The sequence below is a fragment of the Monodon monoceros genome, unplaced genomic scaffold, assembly GCF_005190385.1.
Source record: "Monodon monoceros isolate NGI ecotype Baffin Bay Population unplaced genomic scaffold, NGI_Narwhal_1 Super_Scaffold_12, whole genome shotgun sequence".
Lineage (NCBI taxonomy): Eukaryota > Metazoa > Chordata > Mammalia > Artiodactyla > Monodontidae > Monodon > Monodon monoceros.
Window position 1 is genome coordinate 100764347 of NW_021703768.1, and position 19113 is coordinate 100783459.

Consider the following 19113-nt stretch of genomic DNA (forward strand, 5'->3'; position numbering starts at 1 on the left):
TGAGGGCACGGTTCATGTTTGGTTTTATTTGTACTCCTTGTTGAATTTATTGTTTTGGAGGGAATATGTGGGTGGGTTGAGATTTAGGTAGTATCATTACCATCTGCACTTACTTAAGTTCATTTTAGCAATAAAATTTAACCAGTTCACTCTTTAGGCTGATTTTTGTCTTACAGAGTAAAGAAAGGTGCTTATAGCCAGTCATTGACAAACGTGGGGCAAGTCTTAAAATCTGGATTTTTAACTATAATTTAAATAGCTTTATTAACTTGAAACTGCTTAAGGGAGGCCATCTCCTAAATTAGCTCATCAAACTTAAAGACATTTTCAACCAAAATATATCACATAATGAATTTTTTTATATATACACACATATACAATTTAAAAATGAGTCCATTATTTATGCACTTTTTATATGGATTTGTTTCACGTACACATTTTTCACATTTATATTAGTGTACACAAAATGAAATTGAGTTTTTACTCTCAGAAACAGTGCTTTCTGATCTTTTTGACATTGGATCATCATTATCAATATCTGATATTTTTTTCCCATTCTACTCTTCTTCCAAAACTCCAATATAGCTCTTTAATATAGAATCTGTGGTAATTTTTCAGAAGGAGTTACACAAACCAGTATGTACAAGGATAGTCATCACATTCTTATTTATAAAAAGATCAAAACTCAGAAAATGTATTAATGTCCAGTAATAAGAATTTGATTAAATAAATAAGAGCAAAAAAACAAAAAATAGACATTTGCCCTGTTATTAAGTAAAGCTAGTTTACAAAATACTATGGTCCTGTTTTTGTTTAAAGTATAATTTAAATATCATTTTCACTTAATGTTTGCAGTTTTGTCACATCACATATCCACCTTACTGTCACTCAGTGTTGTTTTAAAATCAACTGATTTTTCTATTTAGCTTTCTTCTAGACAATAATAAAAAAAAGTTCATTTTTTTATGCGTATTAGAATAACTTGATAACTTATTAATGTAGAAAAATTGCATTTTCATATGATCTAAAGTCATCCTTCATTCCCTTAGTGGAATGCATATCAAACTTAAATTCTTTTAAAGAAACTTGTAGAAGGGTGTATAATAAAATTATAACCATGTAAACATTACTGGTAATTTTACTTATTTTTCTTTCTGTTTTTCTGTGTTTTTTAATTTTCTAAAATGTGGATTAATTCCTTCCATAATAGAAAAGTGTTTTGTGGGTTAGATTTTTTGTTTTTTTTCTGGTACGTGGGCCTCTCAGCCTTGTGGCCTCTCCTGGTGCGGAGCAGAGGCTCCGGACGCGCAGGCTCAGCGGCCATGGCTCACGGGCCCAGCCGCTCCACGGCATGTGGGATCTTCCCGGACCGGGGCACGAACCCGTGTCCTCTGCATCGGCAGGCAGACTCTCAACCACCGCGCCACCAGGGAAGCCCAGATTTGCCGTGGAGAAGCTGGGCCCGTGAGCCATGGCCGCTGAGCCTGCGCGTCCGAAGCCTCTGCTCCGCACCGGGAGAGGCCACAATGCTGAGAGGCCCGCGTACCGAAAAAAATAAAAATAAAAAAATAAGTGTTTCTCTGTAAATCTCTGCATTTCTTTATAAATTGATAGAATTGCCAATGTCCTGAAATGTCATTAAAATAAGTAGTAGTTTCTTTAAATAATGGATTTCTTAAAAGCACAACATGGGAAGGAATTTCTCATATAATAATGACAGTTTAAAATAAGGCTCATAACTAAAATTAGTTTGTTTTATTCTTTTACAGGAGTTGAAACCTGATATAGTAACTAAATCTGCTCTTGGTGATGATATCAACTTTGAAAAAACCTGCAAAAAGGTACTTCTGCCAGGGGTTGTATTTCTTTTAGGAAAAGTTCCTTATTTGTATTGTTGACCTACTTTTTTCCTTTCACTTTTTTCCTTGAAGAGAAAACTTAGCAAAAGCCAGTTACTAAAAAATCAGTCAGTCAGTCAGTCACCTGGTGTGATTATTTTTTTAAAAAGCCAGGTACTATTAGTGTACAATGATTTTTCCCCATTTGAGCTCTACTACTGCCACCAAAAATAATTTTTATGGTAATTTATGAATTTTGCTTTGCTGTGATACCACACCCTCAAGGACCTTAAAGGTATGTTGAAGTTAATGTGGCATTTGTGTGTTAGATAGCAGTTAGTCTGTTAATCTTACAAATTAGAATAAAGACTCTTTATTTTCTTTCTAAATAGTTTTTATGAATATTTTATTTAATCCCTGCATTTACCCTATGAAAATTATTTTTACCCCCTTTTTGTAAGTAAGGAAACTGAAGCTCAGAAAGAATAAAGTGAGCTAATTAAGGGTATGCCACTCTTAGGTGCACAGTTAGGACTTTTACCCAGATCTTCTGCTCCTTGCATTTGCGTCACTTGCTTCATCCTTAGTATTTCCTCTTTTTTATTTCTACCCACTTTGCTAAAGGCTATGTGACAGTTCCACCAGAGAACAGATTTTTGGATTAATTAATTTTTATAACTCTATTACATTTCTTTTTTCACTTTTATTCACATTTGCTCTAATCTGTATTTCTTCCTCTTGAATTTGTGCTTACTTTGCTCTTTCTCTAGTTTAACGTGGAAGCTTAAATTACTGATTTAGACCTTTCTTTTTTCCTAATATAAGCATTTAATGCTATAAATACCCCTCTAAGCACTGCTTTAGCTACATCTTATAAATATGATATGTTATATTTTATTTTCTTTGAGTTTAAAATGTTTTAAATTTCCCTTGAAATTTCACCTTTAACCTATGGTTTAAATTAGAAGTACGTTATTTAATTTCTGAACAATTGGGTGTTTCCAAGTATCTTTTCATTAGTTTTCTTTATGATCCATATGCATACTCTTTATGATTTTTATTCTTTTAACTTTATTATTTGTGTTATTTGTCTAGAGTATGGCTTATCTTGGTGAATATTTCATGTGCACCTGAAAACAATATTATTATTTTGGGATCAGTGTCCTATAAATGTTATTTAGGTCCAACTGATTGATGGTGTTGTTCAGGTGATTTACATCTTTACTGACTTTTTACTTACTTGTTTTATTGTTGACTAAGAGACGTGTGTTGGAATCTCCAACTGTGTCAATTTTCCTATTCCAGCCTTAAGGAAAAAAATACTCTGATTCTACATTTATGTACACTAGCACTCACCTCTCTGCAATTCACCGATTTTAGCCATGTTAAATTTTAAAGCATTTTATTGTAAGAAGGCCAGAACATGAAAGTTTTTGTATGTTTGAGGGGAGGGAAGATTTGTTGTCACAGTCCTTGTCAGGAAGGCAACACCAAAGTCGTGAGCATAATTTTACAAACAGCTTCCTTATTTTATACTAACATGATTTTACAGTAAATATTCTTATTTTATAGCATTCATTCATAGAGAGGAAAAAATTTTAGTTCTGTTATAGTTTTTAACTTGTGTCTTGGTCTATATATATTTCTGACAAAATAATGATGTTAAATAGAATAGTGGTAGTTGTATAAAAATATGGTAGAACATATTTGTTTTCTCTTGAGAATTTAAAAAAATAATAATTTAAGGCTTTTACCAGAAAAAATTTTTTGAATTTTCTGGTTGCTGCATTCTAAAAGTATTTCAATAATATTTAATTTGTGATGAGAATAAAAAGCAATTTATTTTTAGTTGGCTAATACTATGTTTCCATTTAAATTTCAACACTAAAACTTGACAATATTATTTAATTTTAACTTGAAATATCCAAAATAAAATATCCTTTGTCTTTTTTTTTTTTTAACTTTTCAGTCAGATTTTTTTCACTTTGGAAGGTTACTATTAGTTGATGTATGTGTAATATTTGTAGCATCAGGTTTTTTTAGGGTATCTTCTTTCATTTACAACCCTTTGTTAAACCTTCCATTGTGTAAAATGTCATCCTAAAAATGGGGAAATGTGTCTATAATCGCTTATCCATTTTTATTTTGTAATAGTAAATTCATTTGCATATTACTATATTTGTAGTCATGAGATTTATAATATTCACATAGAAAGTTTAGGATCTAACTGAAATATTGTCAAGCAAAACCTGATTGCATTTCTGCCCTTTTGGTATCTTCCTCCAAACAGAAGGAAGGAAAGGGAGGTGGAGAAGGAGAAAAGGAAAACAGTTCTGTTTCAAGTTCTCGATGGAACCCTTGAGGATTTAGAGCCAAGGGAAATTGCCTTGCTTAAAATGATTTCAGATTCCTCCCAAGCTATTTGATTTCAACTATTTTGCTACTGTTTTATGTCATTTGTGGTATTCTTTGATTGGATTCATGTTCTGTATCAAAATATGTTAATAAATTAAACCTCTGGAATGAAAATGAGGCAAGTAGCAGTGTCATGGAGAGAAGACTGATTAGTTTGCCATAGGAAGGGTGGTTAGTGAAAGATGACCAAAGAGGAAATGAGGCTATTATATAGAGCTCTGTACATTTGAAGCTGTCTGACCATCAGAATAGAGCAGAACAAACTAATTTGTGTAACTTCTTAGAGCTTGCACAGTTCTTCCATATACATTATTACCTCAATTGATCTTACAACAATGATCTCCTATGGAAAACATTCATGTGTGCACATGCATGTGTGTACGTGTGTGTAGTAATACTAGTAGTGTCTTCATTTTCCAAATTTAGAAAGGAGTTAGAAAGATTAAGTAGCCAGTTAATATTTGTACGAGAGTTTTAAAGCTAGAGAGTTTGGGGACTAGGACTGTGACATTTCCAGACAATTATTGCCAGAATTTCAAGGGCTTCTCAATTCAAAACATCTGTTATATGCAGAGCAATCAGCTAAGCACTATGGAAAAAAGGAAGGAAATAGAACACAGTTATATTAAACAGCTACAGGATGAGAGGAAGCAAATTAATATTTGTTAACATCTACCAGTTGCCTGACTTGTTAGATGCTTTATACACGTTAGCTTTCTCAGGGAAGATGATGATAATCTCATTTAACAGATGAGACAACGGGCCCAGAAAGATAAAATATACCGATGGTCATAGGTAGTCAGTAGGAAATGTCAGATCCAAGTTCTAAACCCAGGTCTCTGCCTACAAAATGAAAGTTTAGGACAAAAGGATGGAATAAGTCCCATATGTGTAAGACTGCATTTTGGAAATCATGGTGTTGTAGGGATTTTAAGAGTTCATTGAATACAGAAAAGTCTCCCATTCTCTTATAAATGTGGACTCTAAGCCATATTTTGCTTTGTTTGCCACAGTTCTTCTGATCCAGCTGAATAGACTGTTTCTTATTATATCTCTAAATGTTTTTAATAAATACAAATATGAATGTGTTGGTTTATATCATTAGATAAAACCTGGAATTGAATTTAAGTCCAGTTAATGATAAAAGTATTCTACTAGCATTCTACCTGTACTAGTTCATTTAGCGTCAGTTTGTTTTAAGGCAACATTTCAAAAGAATGAACATGGTGTGTAAGAGAGCTTTTTCATTTTTAGACTCTTGTTTATATTTACATGTACATTCTCAAAATTCTTTTCAAAATTGAACACCAAATGCTTTGTGTTCACAGTAAATACCCATATGCCAAAATAAAATGTGTCCATTAAAAAGTGAGGTGTTTTCCTTTTTTAATTTAATTTATTTGAAATGGAAGAAACTGGAGGTGTATGAAAACCACAGTTTCCTGAGAATTTTCCAAGGCAAACACTGTGTCAACTTCAAGTAATGAAAGCTGTGGTTTCCTTCATATCCCCCAATGTTGTGAAGATTGTTTCATGCATGTGTAAAAACTATTTGTTAATAGCGATTACTTATCCTTTTAAGCTTCAAAATAATTTTACTTAAATTTAAGAAGTATGGCTGTATTTGAATTCTTTTATAAACCTCCACATTTTCAGTCTCTCCTATGAAGTTTATGACATTCTACCTTGGGTTAGTTATTTGTGCATTTGTTGTAACCTTTTAAATTAGTGCAAGATCATGAACCTCAAAAGATGGTGTTTGTGTCCTTATGTGTAAGACTGTGCCTTCACATAATGCATATTTATGTAAATATAAATATCTGTAAATATAAAGAGGGAGAAACTAAGTGAGGAAGGAAGATGGACAGGAAAGAAGTAAGGAAGGATAAAGAATTTTTTTTACGTGGGCCTCTCACTGCTGTGGCCTCTCCCGTTGCGGAGCACAGGCTCCGGACGCGCAGGCTTAGTGGCCATGGCTCACGGGGCCCAGCCGCTCCGTGGCATGTGGGAATCTTCCTGGACCGGGGCACGAACCCGTGTCCCCTGCATCAGCAGGCGGACTCTCAACCACTGCACCACCAGGGAAGCCCAAGGATAAAGAATTTGAAGTCCCTCATGATAGGGACTGTTGTACTGACTCTTGTGAGTTCCTACACTTAAGTTCAGTGGCTTAAGCAAAATGTAGACATCTCGCATTGCAGCAGAGACCCAAAACACTGCCAAAGGTAAAAACCTGAGCCCTCTTGATTAACAAGCCTCTTTTCTTATGTTTATATTTAATTTCTTTACAAAAAGATTTGAGGGAGGCTTGGAGTTGGGTCACAAAATGAGGGAAAGTTATCTTGAATAGTTTAGAAGAAAACTTGTTGAGAATACTAGACTGAATTCAGAAACCTGACTTTGAATTCTAGCTTGTTCCTAACTGGCTAAGTGGTCTTGAAATCAAGTCATTACTGTTAGTCTAATTGTTAGATAAAATCTTTGGTCTATATTCCCTTTACCTCTAACCTCTTGTTAAAATTTGAACTTAAAAAATTAAATGAATGATTTCTAATTGCTTTCTTAAGAATAAAATTAAAGAAAGGTTTAAAGTGTTAAATTTGACAAATTTTTATTAGAGAAATTTAAACATTTATTTAAATGATTGCTGTAATTTATAAAATTTGGTATTTTTAACTAAGACTTTTTCCAAATCAAACATTTTAAGAACTACAGGCATAGCTCAGAGATAACGGGGGCTCAATTTCAGACCACCTCAGTAAATCAAATAACTGCAATAAAGCAAGTGACAAATTTTTGGTTTCTCAGTGCATATAAAAGTTATGTTTACACTGTACTGTAGACTATTAAGTGTGCAATAGCATTATGTATAAAAAAATATATGTACCTTAATTTAAAAATACTTCATTGCCAAAAGGTGCTAACCATCATGAGTCTTCAGCAAGTTGTATTCTTTTTGCTGGTGGAGGGTTTTGCCTTGAAGTTGATGGCTGCTGACTGATCAGGATGGTGGTTGCTGAAGTTTGGGTGGCTGTGGTGATTTCTTAAAATAAGACAACAGTGAAGTGTGCTGCATTGATTGCCTCTTCCTTTCAGAAACAATTTCTCTGTAGCAGGCAGTGCTGTTTGATAGCATTTTACCCACAATAGAACTTCTTTCAAAATTGGTGTCAGTCCTCTCAAACACTGCTGCTGTTTTATCAACTAAGTTTATATAATATTCTAAGTCCTTTGTGGTCATTTCAGCAGTCTTCACAGCATCTGCACCAGGAGTAGATTCCATCTCGGGAACCACTTTCTTTGCCCATCCATAAGAAGCAATCCCCATATATTCAACTTTTATCATGAGATTGCAACAATTCAGTCACATCTTCACTTCCAATTCTAGTTCTCTTGCTGGTTTCACCACATCTGCAGTTACTTCCTTCACTGAAGTCTTGAACCTCTCAAAGTCATTCATGAGGGTTAGAATCAACTTCTTCCAAACTCCTGTTACTGCTGCTATTTTGACCTTTTCCCATGAATCATGAATGTTTTTAATGGCATGTAGAATGGTGAATCCTTTCCAGAAGGTTTTCAACTTACTTTGCCTAGTTCCATAGGAGGAATCGCTAGCTATGGCAGCTATAGCCTTATGAAGTGTATTTCTTAAAGAAGACTTGAAAGTTGAAACGACTCTTCGATCCATGGGGCTGCAGAATGTGTGTTGTGTTAGGAGGCATGAGAACAACATGAATCTCGTCGTACCCCTCCATCAGAGCCCTGATGACCAGGTGCATTGTCAATGAGCAGTAATATTTTGAAAGGAATCTTTTTCTCTGAGCAGTAAGTCTCAACAATGAGCTTAAAATATTCAATTCATTAAGCCCTGTAATAAACAGATGGGCTGTCTCCAGACTTTACTGTTCCATTTAGAGAGCCTGGGCAGAGTAGATTTAGCATAATTCTCAAGGGCCCTAGGATTTTCGGAGTGGTAAATGAACACTGGTTTTAGCTTCAGTCACCAGCTGCGTTGGCTTCTAACAAGAGTTGTCAGCCTGTCCTTTGAAGCCAGGCATTAACTTCTCCTTTCTAGCTATAAAAGGCATCTTCTTCCCAAAAAGGCTGTTTCTACGTTGAAAATCTGTTGTTTAGTGTAGCCACCTGCATTGTTTATCTTAGCCAGATCTTCTGGATAATATGCTACAGCTTCTACGTCAGCACTTGCTTCTTTACGTTGCACTTTGATGTTGTGGAGACAGCGTCTGTCCTTAAACCTCATGAACCAAACTCTGCTAGCTTTCCTTCTGCAGCTTCCTCACCTCTCTCAGCCTTCAAAGAGCTGAAGAGAGTTAGGGTCTTGCTCTGGATTAGGTTTTGGTTTAAGGAAATGTTGTGGCTTGGTTTACTCTTCTATCTAGACCACTAAAGCTTTCTGTGTTATCAGCAGTGAGGCTGTTTTGCTTTCTAATCATTTGTGTGTTCACTGGAGTAGCCCTTTTAGTTTCCTTCAAGAACTTTTCCTTTGCATTTACATCTTGGCTAACTGTCTGGGGCAAAAGGCCTAGCATTCAGCCTGTCTTGGCTTTCAGCATACCTTCCCCACTAAGCTTAGTCCTTTCTAGCTTTTGATTTAAAGTTAGAGACATGTGACTCTTCCATTCACTTGAATACTTACAGGCCATTGTAGGGTTATTAATTGGCCTAATTGCAATATTGTTTCGTCTCAGGGAATAGGGAGGCCCAAAGAGAGAGAGAGACAGGGGAACATCTCAGTGTTCAGTGGAGCAGTCAGAACATCAGTTGTTTGTTTTCTTATATGAGCGTGGTTTTTGGCATCCCAAACAATTACAGTAGTAACATCAAAGATCAGTGGTCACAGATTGCCATAACAAATATAATAATAATGAAAAAGTTGAAATATTGCAGGAATTACCAAAATGTGATACAGAGACACAAAGTGAGCAAATGCTGTTGGAAGAATGGTGCCAACAGACTTGATAGACACAGGGTTGCTACAAACGTTCATTTTGTAAAAAAAACATAATATCTGTGAAGTGCAATAAAACAAAGCACAATAAAACAAGGTATGCATGTACATGTATAACATCTTTTATTCGTCTTAAAGAATGAAAATTTAAACCCTGAGTATTTATAAAGCATATTACTAATGCGTATGTCATTAACAGTTTTTCCATTTGCGCTGTTTTTTCCCCATTAGAATATTTTTTCTACTCCCCAAATCATGAGCTACTCAGATTTGCAAATCAGTAACAGACTATCAAGAACAGATATGAATTAAATACAGCTAGCAAATAAATAATTAATTAATTATATCTGCAGTGACCTTGTTTCCAAGTATGATCACATTCTCAGTTTCTAGTTGGATATAAAATTCGGGGAGGATACCATGTGACCCAGGACAGAAGGTAATTTAGGCAGCAAGTCATCCTGGCACAGGATTTGCACCAGGTCTAATTTAAAGGAGTTGTTCTCTGAGGGACTCTACCTAGATAAGTTCTCCAAACAATAGATTTCAAACTGTTATCATCTTGCTTTTACTTAGGTACTCATAAGTGTTTATTACTGGGAAGGAAAAGGCCTTATTGGGCTGTTAACAATGAAGGGTAAATTTAAAGTAAAGATGTTTAAAGCTGATAGCTCTACTTTCACACACTAGTGAAATTTTTACTTGCTTCATGGAATATTTATTGAATGCCAACTATTATCAGTTATTGTCCTAGGCACTAGGTCTACAGGAATGTGGAAGACATAAGTCCCTGCCTCACAGATACGAAAATATCTGCACTGGCGTGCTTTGTTGAGTGATGTGAAGTAAATAGTGATAGAAAGTGTTTTAGTTCAGATAGCATTTGAGCAGAGACCTGAATACAATGAGATGATCAGCCCGTGTGTATTTGGGAGTAGAGTATGCCAAGTAGAGAAGAGCTTGCAAAGGAAGAGCCTAAGCATCAGAAGGCAGTAAAGCTTTAAAAAGAACAGATAGGGAAATAGCATGATCTGGTTTTGTTTAAAAGCTTGCTGTGACTGCTATATGGAAATTGACTGTGAGAGAACAGGAGGCAATGGAGAATGACCAGGTGTGAGCTTATTACATTGGTCCAGGTGAGAGGTATTGGTGATTTGGTCAAAGGTAGTAAGTAGAAATGGTGTAAGTGACTGGTTCTGGATAGATTTTGCAGATGAAACCACAGGATTTGCTGAAGGATTTATTGTGAGCTGTGAAGAAAGGAGAAATGTAATGGAAGAATCATTTGAGTTCTAGGCCTGAGCAACCAGAAAAATTAAAATTCCCTACAATAAGATGGGAAAGACTATAGCAGAAGTAGGTTTAAGAAGAAAGTCACAGCATTCTCTTTTAACATGTCAAGTAGGTGGTTGGATATGTGAGTCTGGAACTCAAGTTAGAGCTTGAGGTAGAAATTTGGAAGTTTTCAGCCTACAGGTGATAGTTAAAGCAGTTAGTCTGAATTATGAATTTTCTAAATGTATAAATACTAATGTATGTATGTGTATATATATATGTATATAGTCCCATTCAGTCATCATCAAACATCTATAAAGTGTTGGCTATAAGCCAGGCACTGGTGGAAGGTTGTGAGAATACAGTAATGTACTAGTCATTCAAAATAAAAATATATAGCATTTGATAATTTTTTGGTCTCTAGTAAATGGAACTTCAAGCATTATAGTATTCATGGATTATATCACCCAGCTTAGTACTAATATGTTACTTGATTCTTTCATATTATTTTAGTCTTCTTAACTAGATCTTTTAAACTCTTTGAATACAGGAGCTATATTACTTTTTTTTTTTAATATCACACACGATGCCTACCACAATTCTGGGAAGATATTAAGTACCCAAAGAATATTTATTCATTGATTACATGATCATCTTAACTGTTAAGAACAGTAGTATTTTTGTCACTGTGTTATCTTTAGCATGGATTACAGGTGAGTTGTCTAATTAGAATATTAACAGATTCCTGTTCCCTAACTCTTAACTTTTAAAAATTACAATGGATTGCATTTTATTCACTTCTTAGTAGTGTTACATAGTTTTTATTCGCATGTGCTTGTTACTTCAATTTGCAGCCTGATTCTACTGCAACTGAAAGAGCAGTTGCCAGACTAGCAGTGCACCCTCTTCTGAAGAAAAAAATAGATGTGTTAAAAGGTATGAATTAAATGACTTTTAAGCCGTTTATGGTACATGATTTGAATAAACAGCCATTCATTTATTTACTTTTAGGGTGCTTTTCTCCTTTTGAGGATCTTTTATATTATAAATGTCTCTTTCAAATATTTCCAAATGTGGGAAGCTACCTGAAAATATGGAAGTTACCTGATGTCTGAAAAAATTTTGTATTTTTTCTAAATTCCTATTTCCTAAATTTCTAAAATATATATTCATGATAATATTGAATACAATTGATTTTCTAAATATTGGTATAATTCATATTATTACTTATGACGTTGCCACTTAGTCACATAATTTCTATTTATGTATGTACATTTTAAAATGTATTGAAAGGGGCTTCCCTGGTGGCGCAGTGGTTGAGAGTCCGCCTGCCGATGCAGGGGACACAGGTTCGTGCCCCGGTCCGGGAGGATCCCACATGCCGCGGAGAGGCCGGGCCCGTGGGCCATGGCCGTTGAACCTGCGTGTCTGGAGCCTGTGCTCCGCAACAGGAGAGGCCACAACAGTGAGAGGCCCGCGTACCACAAAAAAAATGTATTAAAAGAATTAAATGTTTCTGTCACAGATTAGAAGATACTTATTTTTAATGTCTGAAAGCACAATTTACGGTATTTACAATTGTATTAATACATTATTATTACAGAAATTAAAGTTGTCATTTTAGTCTGTTTATTTGTATTTAGTGAAGTTTTTACTGTTCTTCTTAACATCCATACATGAAGGAATAAATTTTCTTTTAATTTTAGAGATTTAAAATGGATACCTCTGAGCATTTTGTATATGTTTGGTTTTGTAAAAGTTAATAGATTTCTTTGTAAATTCATACCCATTATATATATGTAATGTAAATTCCAATCATTCTCTTAAGTATTTCCAAATAATTTAAGAAATACTGTACTAAAACAGTAATGTTTTGTATTATTTGTTTCAATGCTGAAACAAGTCATATCCTGTTTCTCTTGCAGCTGCTGTCAAAGCCTTTAAAGATGCAAGACAAAATGTTGTTGAAGTTAAGTCATCAAAGAATGCTTCAGAAGAAAATCATTCCAAGGACACTTTGTGTTCAAATGACGATGCCAGTAAGTTACAGCATGAAGGAACTATTATCAGTGAGCAAGAGGAGAAAGAAGCCAAAATATTGGCAAAGAAACCAATAAATAATTCAAAAGAAAAAATAGCCAAGATGGAGCATGGACCCAAAACAATGGACATTCCAAATTCTCTATCAAAGCCTTCTGAAAAAGATTCTGCAGTACCCTCTGAACCCCAGAAAACACCTACTGACCCCAAAATGAAAACATTTAGTCAAACCAAAAAAGAGAAAGAGTCCAGTAGCTCCCTTGGTGTTAACAGTGATGGAGAAGAATTACATGAAGAAGAGAAGGAATATTTTGATGATAGCACAGAAGAAAGGTTTTACAAACAGTCTTCCATGTCTGAGGATAGTGATAGTGGTGATGACTTCTTCATTGGGAAAGTCAAACGGACACGGAAGAAGGAAAGTAGTTGTCATTTTTCAGTTAAGGAACAAAACCCCCCCAAAAAATTGTTGCCTGAAGAAGATATACTTGAAACCCATCAGGATATGAGAAGTGATAAAAACAAGCCACGTACAGAAGCAAGGAAGTTTGAATCAGTGTTTTTCCATTCTTTATCTGGATCTAAAAGCTCTGGAAGGTAAGGGTATTTTTTTATCCTGAAAGAATTATTAGTTCTTAATTTTTCGAAAGATGAAATAACCACACATCCTAACATTGAGATACTATCTCTCATACATAATTCTAGTTTGTACAATACATCCTGTGTTTAGACTTGGCCCTCTCCAACTTTGTATTGGATAATATATACAAATACACGTATGATAATGCTACATTTTTCCAACCTCATCAGAAAATGAGACAATATAGATAAATTTGTCTAATTTAATTGTCTAGCTAATTTAAGTTTATTCCTTTGATTATCAAAGTTTTGAAACTTTGAGTTAGCTTTTGGTGAAAACTTTCGAAAATTTCTCACATATCTCACTTTTTAAACAGAACTTTCTGAAAAGAATGTGTTTTTTTTTGTTGTTGTTGTTGTTTTTTTTCTCTTGTTGACCCAGGGCATTATTGTAAAACTCAATTGTTTTATGTTTTTCTGTTTCAGTAGATAAGGCTGCTTGCCCTAACACTGAGTTTCTCCAGACTGCTTTATATTTGGTGATGCTGTCATCCTTATCCCTTCTGTTAATCACTACTTTTCACAGCTGTTTTGTTATAAATCAATAAGTTTAATTTCATTTGTAATTCTAATCTGATAGGAGATATCTTCACATTATAGAATAAAAATCATGATTAGCTATTTTCTTCAGTAAACTTTTTCTATAATATATAGGTCAGGCATAATTTTTAGTAGAATAGAAAAATGTGATGTTGAAATTTTCCAAAAAAGTCAGAGTATGGAAAAGACACACAAACCATCTTTGGAGTCTTGATAATTATTACATTATTTCATATATCTCCCAACTGTACCTAAAAAAGCTACAGTTTTTCCCTCACTTGAAAATTAAGCACCACTATCCCTTCCCTCTCCCAAAAAAATGTTAATCTTAGTTATATGTGATTGTTATATGTGACTCATTCCCCCTGTAAGATTTTTGAAATTCTTTGTCTAGATAGTTCTCAAAGGTACAAGGTAACCAAGACAGGATATTTTATGGCCAGAAATCCCTATACAGGTGGTGAGAGGAAAATTCCTACATTTTTCTATAGTAATATTGGGGTCTAACAAACCTTTGATGTAGCTAAAACGTGGGGTTTTCATAATTTTTTAATTCATTTCTGGGGGGGTAAAGGAGTATGATAGTTTTTTTTAATGAGTTTTATCAACATTTTTATTATGTTATCTTCTTAAAGTCAGAGGATTTATCTTTTAAATGTCCTAATGGTGTTTTTCTTCTTTTAGAAATTACAGAGAACAGGCTCCAAGAAGCAAAATCCCAGGTATGTATTATGACTGCCTGACTTCCATATGCAGTTGAGCAATGCTTTGCCAAAGAGGAAAGATGAAAAATTCTCGTTGCTTAGTAGCCTGAATCAGTTATGTACCCACAGAAATGGAAATAGAGCATCTTATAATTATCAGAATAATTTTTAAATTTTAATTATTTTTTTTTACCCTCTATGTCCTGCCAATAGGAAATATGTTAGATAAAAGTTATCAGGAAATATTGGGTCTATTTAGTTTATCTTGAACTAATCAACATATTCTTTAAGTAAATTGCTATGTAAGTTCCATCTTAGTCAACACCATGCCATTAAACATTCAGTAATAAGTATGTTACTTCCAGGGTTAAGAGTGAAACCAGATTTTCAGATGAATTTGTAACAAATCAAGTTTAATATACTTGGGTGGTCTGACTTCTCTACATAATCCCAAACTCTCACTGATTTAAAATAATAAAAATTTATTTCTCACATTACAGTCTACTATGAATCAGCACAGGGGCTGTGTTTCACATAGTCATTCAAGGATCAGGATCCTTCCATCTTTTGCCTCCTTTCTACTCCTGTTCCCAGGTATTCTCCGTTTGACCAACAAAAGGGGATAGAGTACATGGAGAATTTTGTAAGATGTTTTCATGGGCCAGGCCTGAAAGTGTTAAGGATCAGTTCTGCTCACATTTCATTAGCCAGAATTTAGTTACATGACCCCATCCTAGCCAAAAGGGAGCTAAGAAATGCAGTCTAACTATGCGGCTAGGTGGAAAAAGAAAGTGGAATTTCTTGAACACATAACTGTCTGCTGCTGACCATCCTTTTGATCATCAGATGGTAATTTCACTGGTAATTTTCTCTGGTAATTTCTCAACACACAGAGCACACTATGTGCTTCCTTCCTGAGAAAGCCAACCCAAAGTCCCATCCAGTCATTGTATCCAATTGAAAGCCTAGAATCCCTGAGTAATGATGCAGTGCTTTCCATCAGATCTCATGATGTGACTGCTCAAAATTTGGTGACCTGTACACTAAAAAGACAGACTGCCTGCCCACAACTCAGACCAGATGTTTAGTGGCAGAGCAGGAACAAGGTAACCACAATAAAAACTCTCAATCAGTTAAGGGAAACATGGGAGGTGTGCAACATGTCTACTACCTGAGCAAAGATTGTGAAGAATCTATGAGGAATTTTCTTATCCACTGTTCTCCGTGGTCTCTGACTGTGTTCTTGGGAGGGTCTTTGTTCCGTGGCCACAGCTGAAGTAGACAGTATGATCTTCTTGGGAGTTGCCCCAAGTGATTAGTAAAAATATATGATCGTGAAGATGGTTTAAAGTCTTAACAGTCAGGTTTTTTCCAGCCTAGGTTTGTGATTTCTTTCACAATAAAAATTCCCTCCAAAACTTAACTGGATTTCTGACCTCTTTATTTCCAGTCAGTCCATCAATGAGCTAGTCACCACACCAAAAATTCTTTCCTAGAGCTATTTTTCAAACTTGCCTTATTTATGTTAGTGGGTCGTTCCCCACCCCCGCCCTCTGCCACTGTCTCAATCATTCAGTGTCTGTTGCATTCAGATTCTCAGGTTTGGTTGAGACGGCCATACCTTTACCCTTATCTCTGCTCCAGAGCTAAATCTCTTTGGACCTTTACTGCTTAAAATCTTTCTCAGTCTTATCTCTTACTGTTAGGAGTCCAAAGGCTTTTCTAAACCTTAAGGTCCCAAATATCTGAACCCTCTCTTCCCTTTTGATTCTGCTTGTGAGCTGGCCGGTTCTTTCCTGAACTTTTCTCTTTTTTTTTTGTAATACTTTGCCAAAGAGCCATCAGTACACTAATCTTTTTATTCTTTGCAGCCACTTACCCTTGTGCTGCAATTCCATAGGCATGTAGCCTACTTCCCAAGTTTTCGCTGGCAACAGTTTTATCTTTTCCTTAACATATACATAGGATGCTCACTTTTCAGCCTCAGGTATCCATTTCCTTACTACCCTCCACTGAACTGCAAAGCCCGTGCCAAATTTTTATGTTATTTTAATGGCTGTATTAAAATACTAGGTTTGGCAAATACATGGCCTTATATTCACAAATACAGAATAACTAGAAATTTAAGACACTCCCACATTTTCCCGATGAGGAAACCCAAGTAAAACATGTTTTTGTTTTTAGTTTATAAATTTATAATACTTAATTTATCCATTTTGCTCATGCAAATATGCTTTACATAATTATGTAAAATATATATCAGTTTATAAATATTGCCTTATTCAAATTTCAGTTTACATGAAACAGTTTCATTTAACATTTAAATTCATCACTCTTTATCACTAGAGGCATTCTTTATTATAGATTTCTAGAACACATGTGATTTGTACAAGATATGGGACGTTTTGAATCTGTGTGCAGTGATGTTTTGGAAATGTTATCCCAACTGTACACTTGCTTGTATAACATTATGACATTTGCTTTTTTAAGATCTTTAAAAGGCTTCTGACAATGATGGCTAACTTGCAGTGGAGAAATTATACACCCCTAGGACTGATTAATAAATCTGTATTAAATTTTTTGCCTCTCTTTTTCTTTCTGATTCTATAAATATGCATTGATTCAGTCTTTTCAGGCTAGCAAGTCTCCCAGTACTTTGTTCAAAATAATATAATTGAAGTTTCTCATAATAAAAGAGGTTGTAAGGACTAGAATACAAGTTGCCACCCTCATATCTGGTGGATAACTTTATGGTTAAAAAAGAACTTAGTCTTAAATTTAAGCAGATACGGCAGTTTACCTTGCAGTCACAACTTTTTGTTCAATAACAAGGGAGTGGAATCAGTTAACAGCCCTTTAAAAAGCTCACCCATCAACACTGTTGGATTCAATATTTTAGTTAAAACATGTGAATTTTCTGGCTACATTGCTCCACACACAGATGTCATATGATAATGAATCATATTCCTTTAAAAATACAAAATGTCCTTCCTTTTTAAATTTTTTTGCCTTATATGTTGTCTGGACTGTGTTTCTTAATGTCAGTGTAAATAAGACAGCACAGCATATACTAGGAGGCATGCAACAGACATCTATTTACAACAATTAGAAAGCATGTGTCCCAAAACTGACTGCTCATATGTGTATTTCAACTTCAAACTTCCCTGTAGGACTTAGATTTTACACTGTGAGGTATTCCATTTAAGTAAAACTAAATTTCTTCCTTAAACACTGATTTGAGAAGATAAAATGTATTTGTTTTGTATGCTATTTATGTATAGACTTAGTTTTCATTAATTTTGCTTTCTCCTCCAGATTTTCAGCAAATTGAACCTCAGATCAATAATCAGTTTAATAAGAGTGCACGAAGAGGACCTGAAAATACAAAACAGAAATCACAGCTGCCTCTTCATCCTTCATGGGAAGCAAGCCGGAGGCGAAAAGAAGAGCAATCCAAAATTGCTGTGTTTCAGGGGAAAAAAATTACCTTTGAGGATTGATTAGTACTGTTTTTTTGTGAACTTCTCTATCGAAAATTTGTTTTTCTTTTTTTAACCTTTTTTTTTTTAACCAGCCCATTATTTAAATATGTATTTGAATAAGTCTCTTTGAATGGGTTATAGAAATGAGTTTGGTTTCGTCTTTTTTTTTTTTAAGTGTGTTCAAGTTATGTTTAAGCTTCCACAAATAAAGTGCATACTTAAATTAATTTTAAATATGTCAAGACTGTTCCCTCTATAAAAGAATATTGAGATATTGGCTGTCCCAGATTTTCTCATTTGTGCTAATCATGAAGTATATTTCACTAGTTTAGCTCTGTTTCTTTACTTTTAAAATAATAATGGAAAAATATGAGGAAATTGTAGCTATCTAAAATAGATCATTTTTGCTGAAAATTGCTCTTAGCAAAACTAAGATGGTAACTTCTATTATGGGTATACAGATAATAAGTTATATAAGTAAATATTAACTTTTGTTATAGTTTTAATTATTTGTAATTTTTTAGTTTTTAACTGTTTTAAAACAGGTTCCCAGGAAAATTTTGGATTTCTGAATTATGCTTCACTTAGTTGGACATTCATGTTTAAATGTAGCAACACAACCAAAAATGCATTTTGTATTTTACTGCATATAAAATTTCTGTCAAATCAAGAATGTGTAATATCTTGACCATGTGTTCTTATTTTTTTTTCAGGCAGGGCTTTATTGGGGTCCCTGCAGCAGCAGGGGGCAGTGAGAACCAACAACAGGTTCCCTTGCTTGCTCTCTCCCATGTGTTCTTATAGAAACAGTTTTTGAGGAATCATAGATTGGAATTTGTAAGAACAAATTCTGAAGGAGATGTGATTGAAGGAGCATTTGTACTGATAGCTGAGCAGAGGTTATGAGATAACTCACTGAAGAAGGGACTGTTTTATACTTCATAGTACTGTTATTTAAAAGGAAAACAGGATGTTAAAAATCCCTTCAGATGTTTCACTTTTTGCTGCTCTGAGAAATTAAGGTTCTTGGTTAACTAAGTAACACTAACTAAATTCTGTTTTCTATGCATTGGTGCTGTTAATGACAGAAAAAACCCTTCTGGTTAACAGGAATTCAGAAGCTCTGGAAAGTCATTTTTATCTTTTTCAAGAGCTTAAGAATTTAGATAACTAGAGCAATAGAATTCAAGAGATCATAGAGAAAGAAAATT

The 19113-nt window shown here is 34.5% G+C and overlaps 1 protein-coding gene across 1 annotated transcript in view; it reads left to right on the top strand.

Moving 5' to 3' along the window:
* The window catches only part of SRFBP1 (serum response factor binding protein 1), a 52512-nt gene extending 34487 nt beyond the window's left edge, over nt 1-18025 (top strand). Inside the window, exons 4-8 of the mRNA XM_029215571.1 lie at nt 1770-1841; nt 11352-11433; nt 12423-13134; nt 14401-14438; nt 17736-18025. Coding sequence (XP_029071404.1) covers nt 1770-1841; nt 11352-11433; nt 12423-13134; nt 14401-14438; nt 17736-17920 — 1089 coding nt within the window. The 3' untranslated portion in view covers nt 17921-18025. The remainder of the gene's footprint in view (nt 1-1769; nt 1842-11351; nt 11434-12422; nt 13135-14400; nt 14439-17735) is intronic.
* Nucleotides 18026-19113: the final 1088 nt, after the last annotated feature.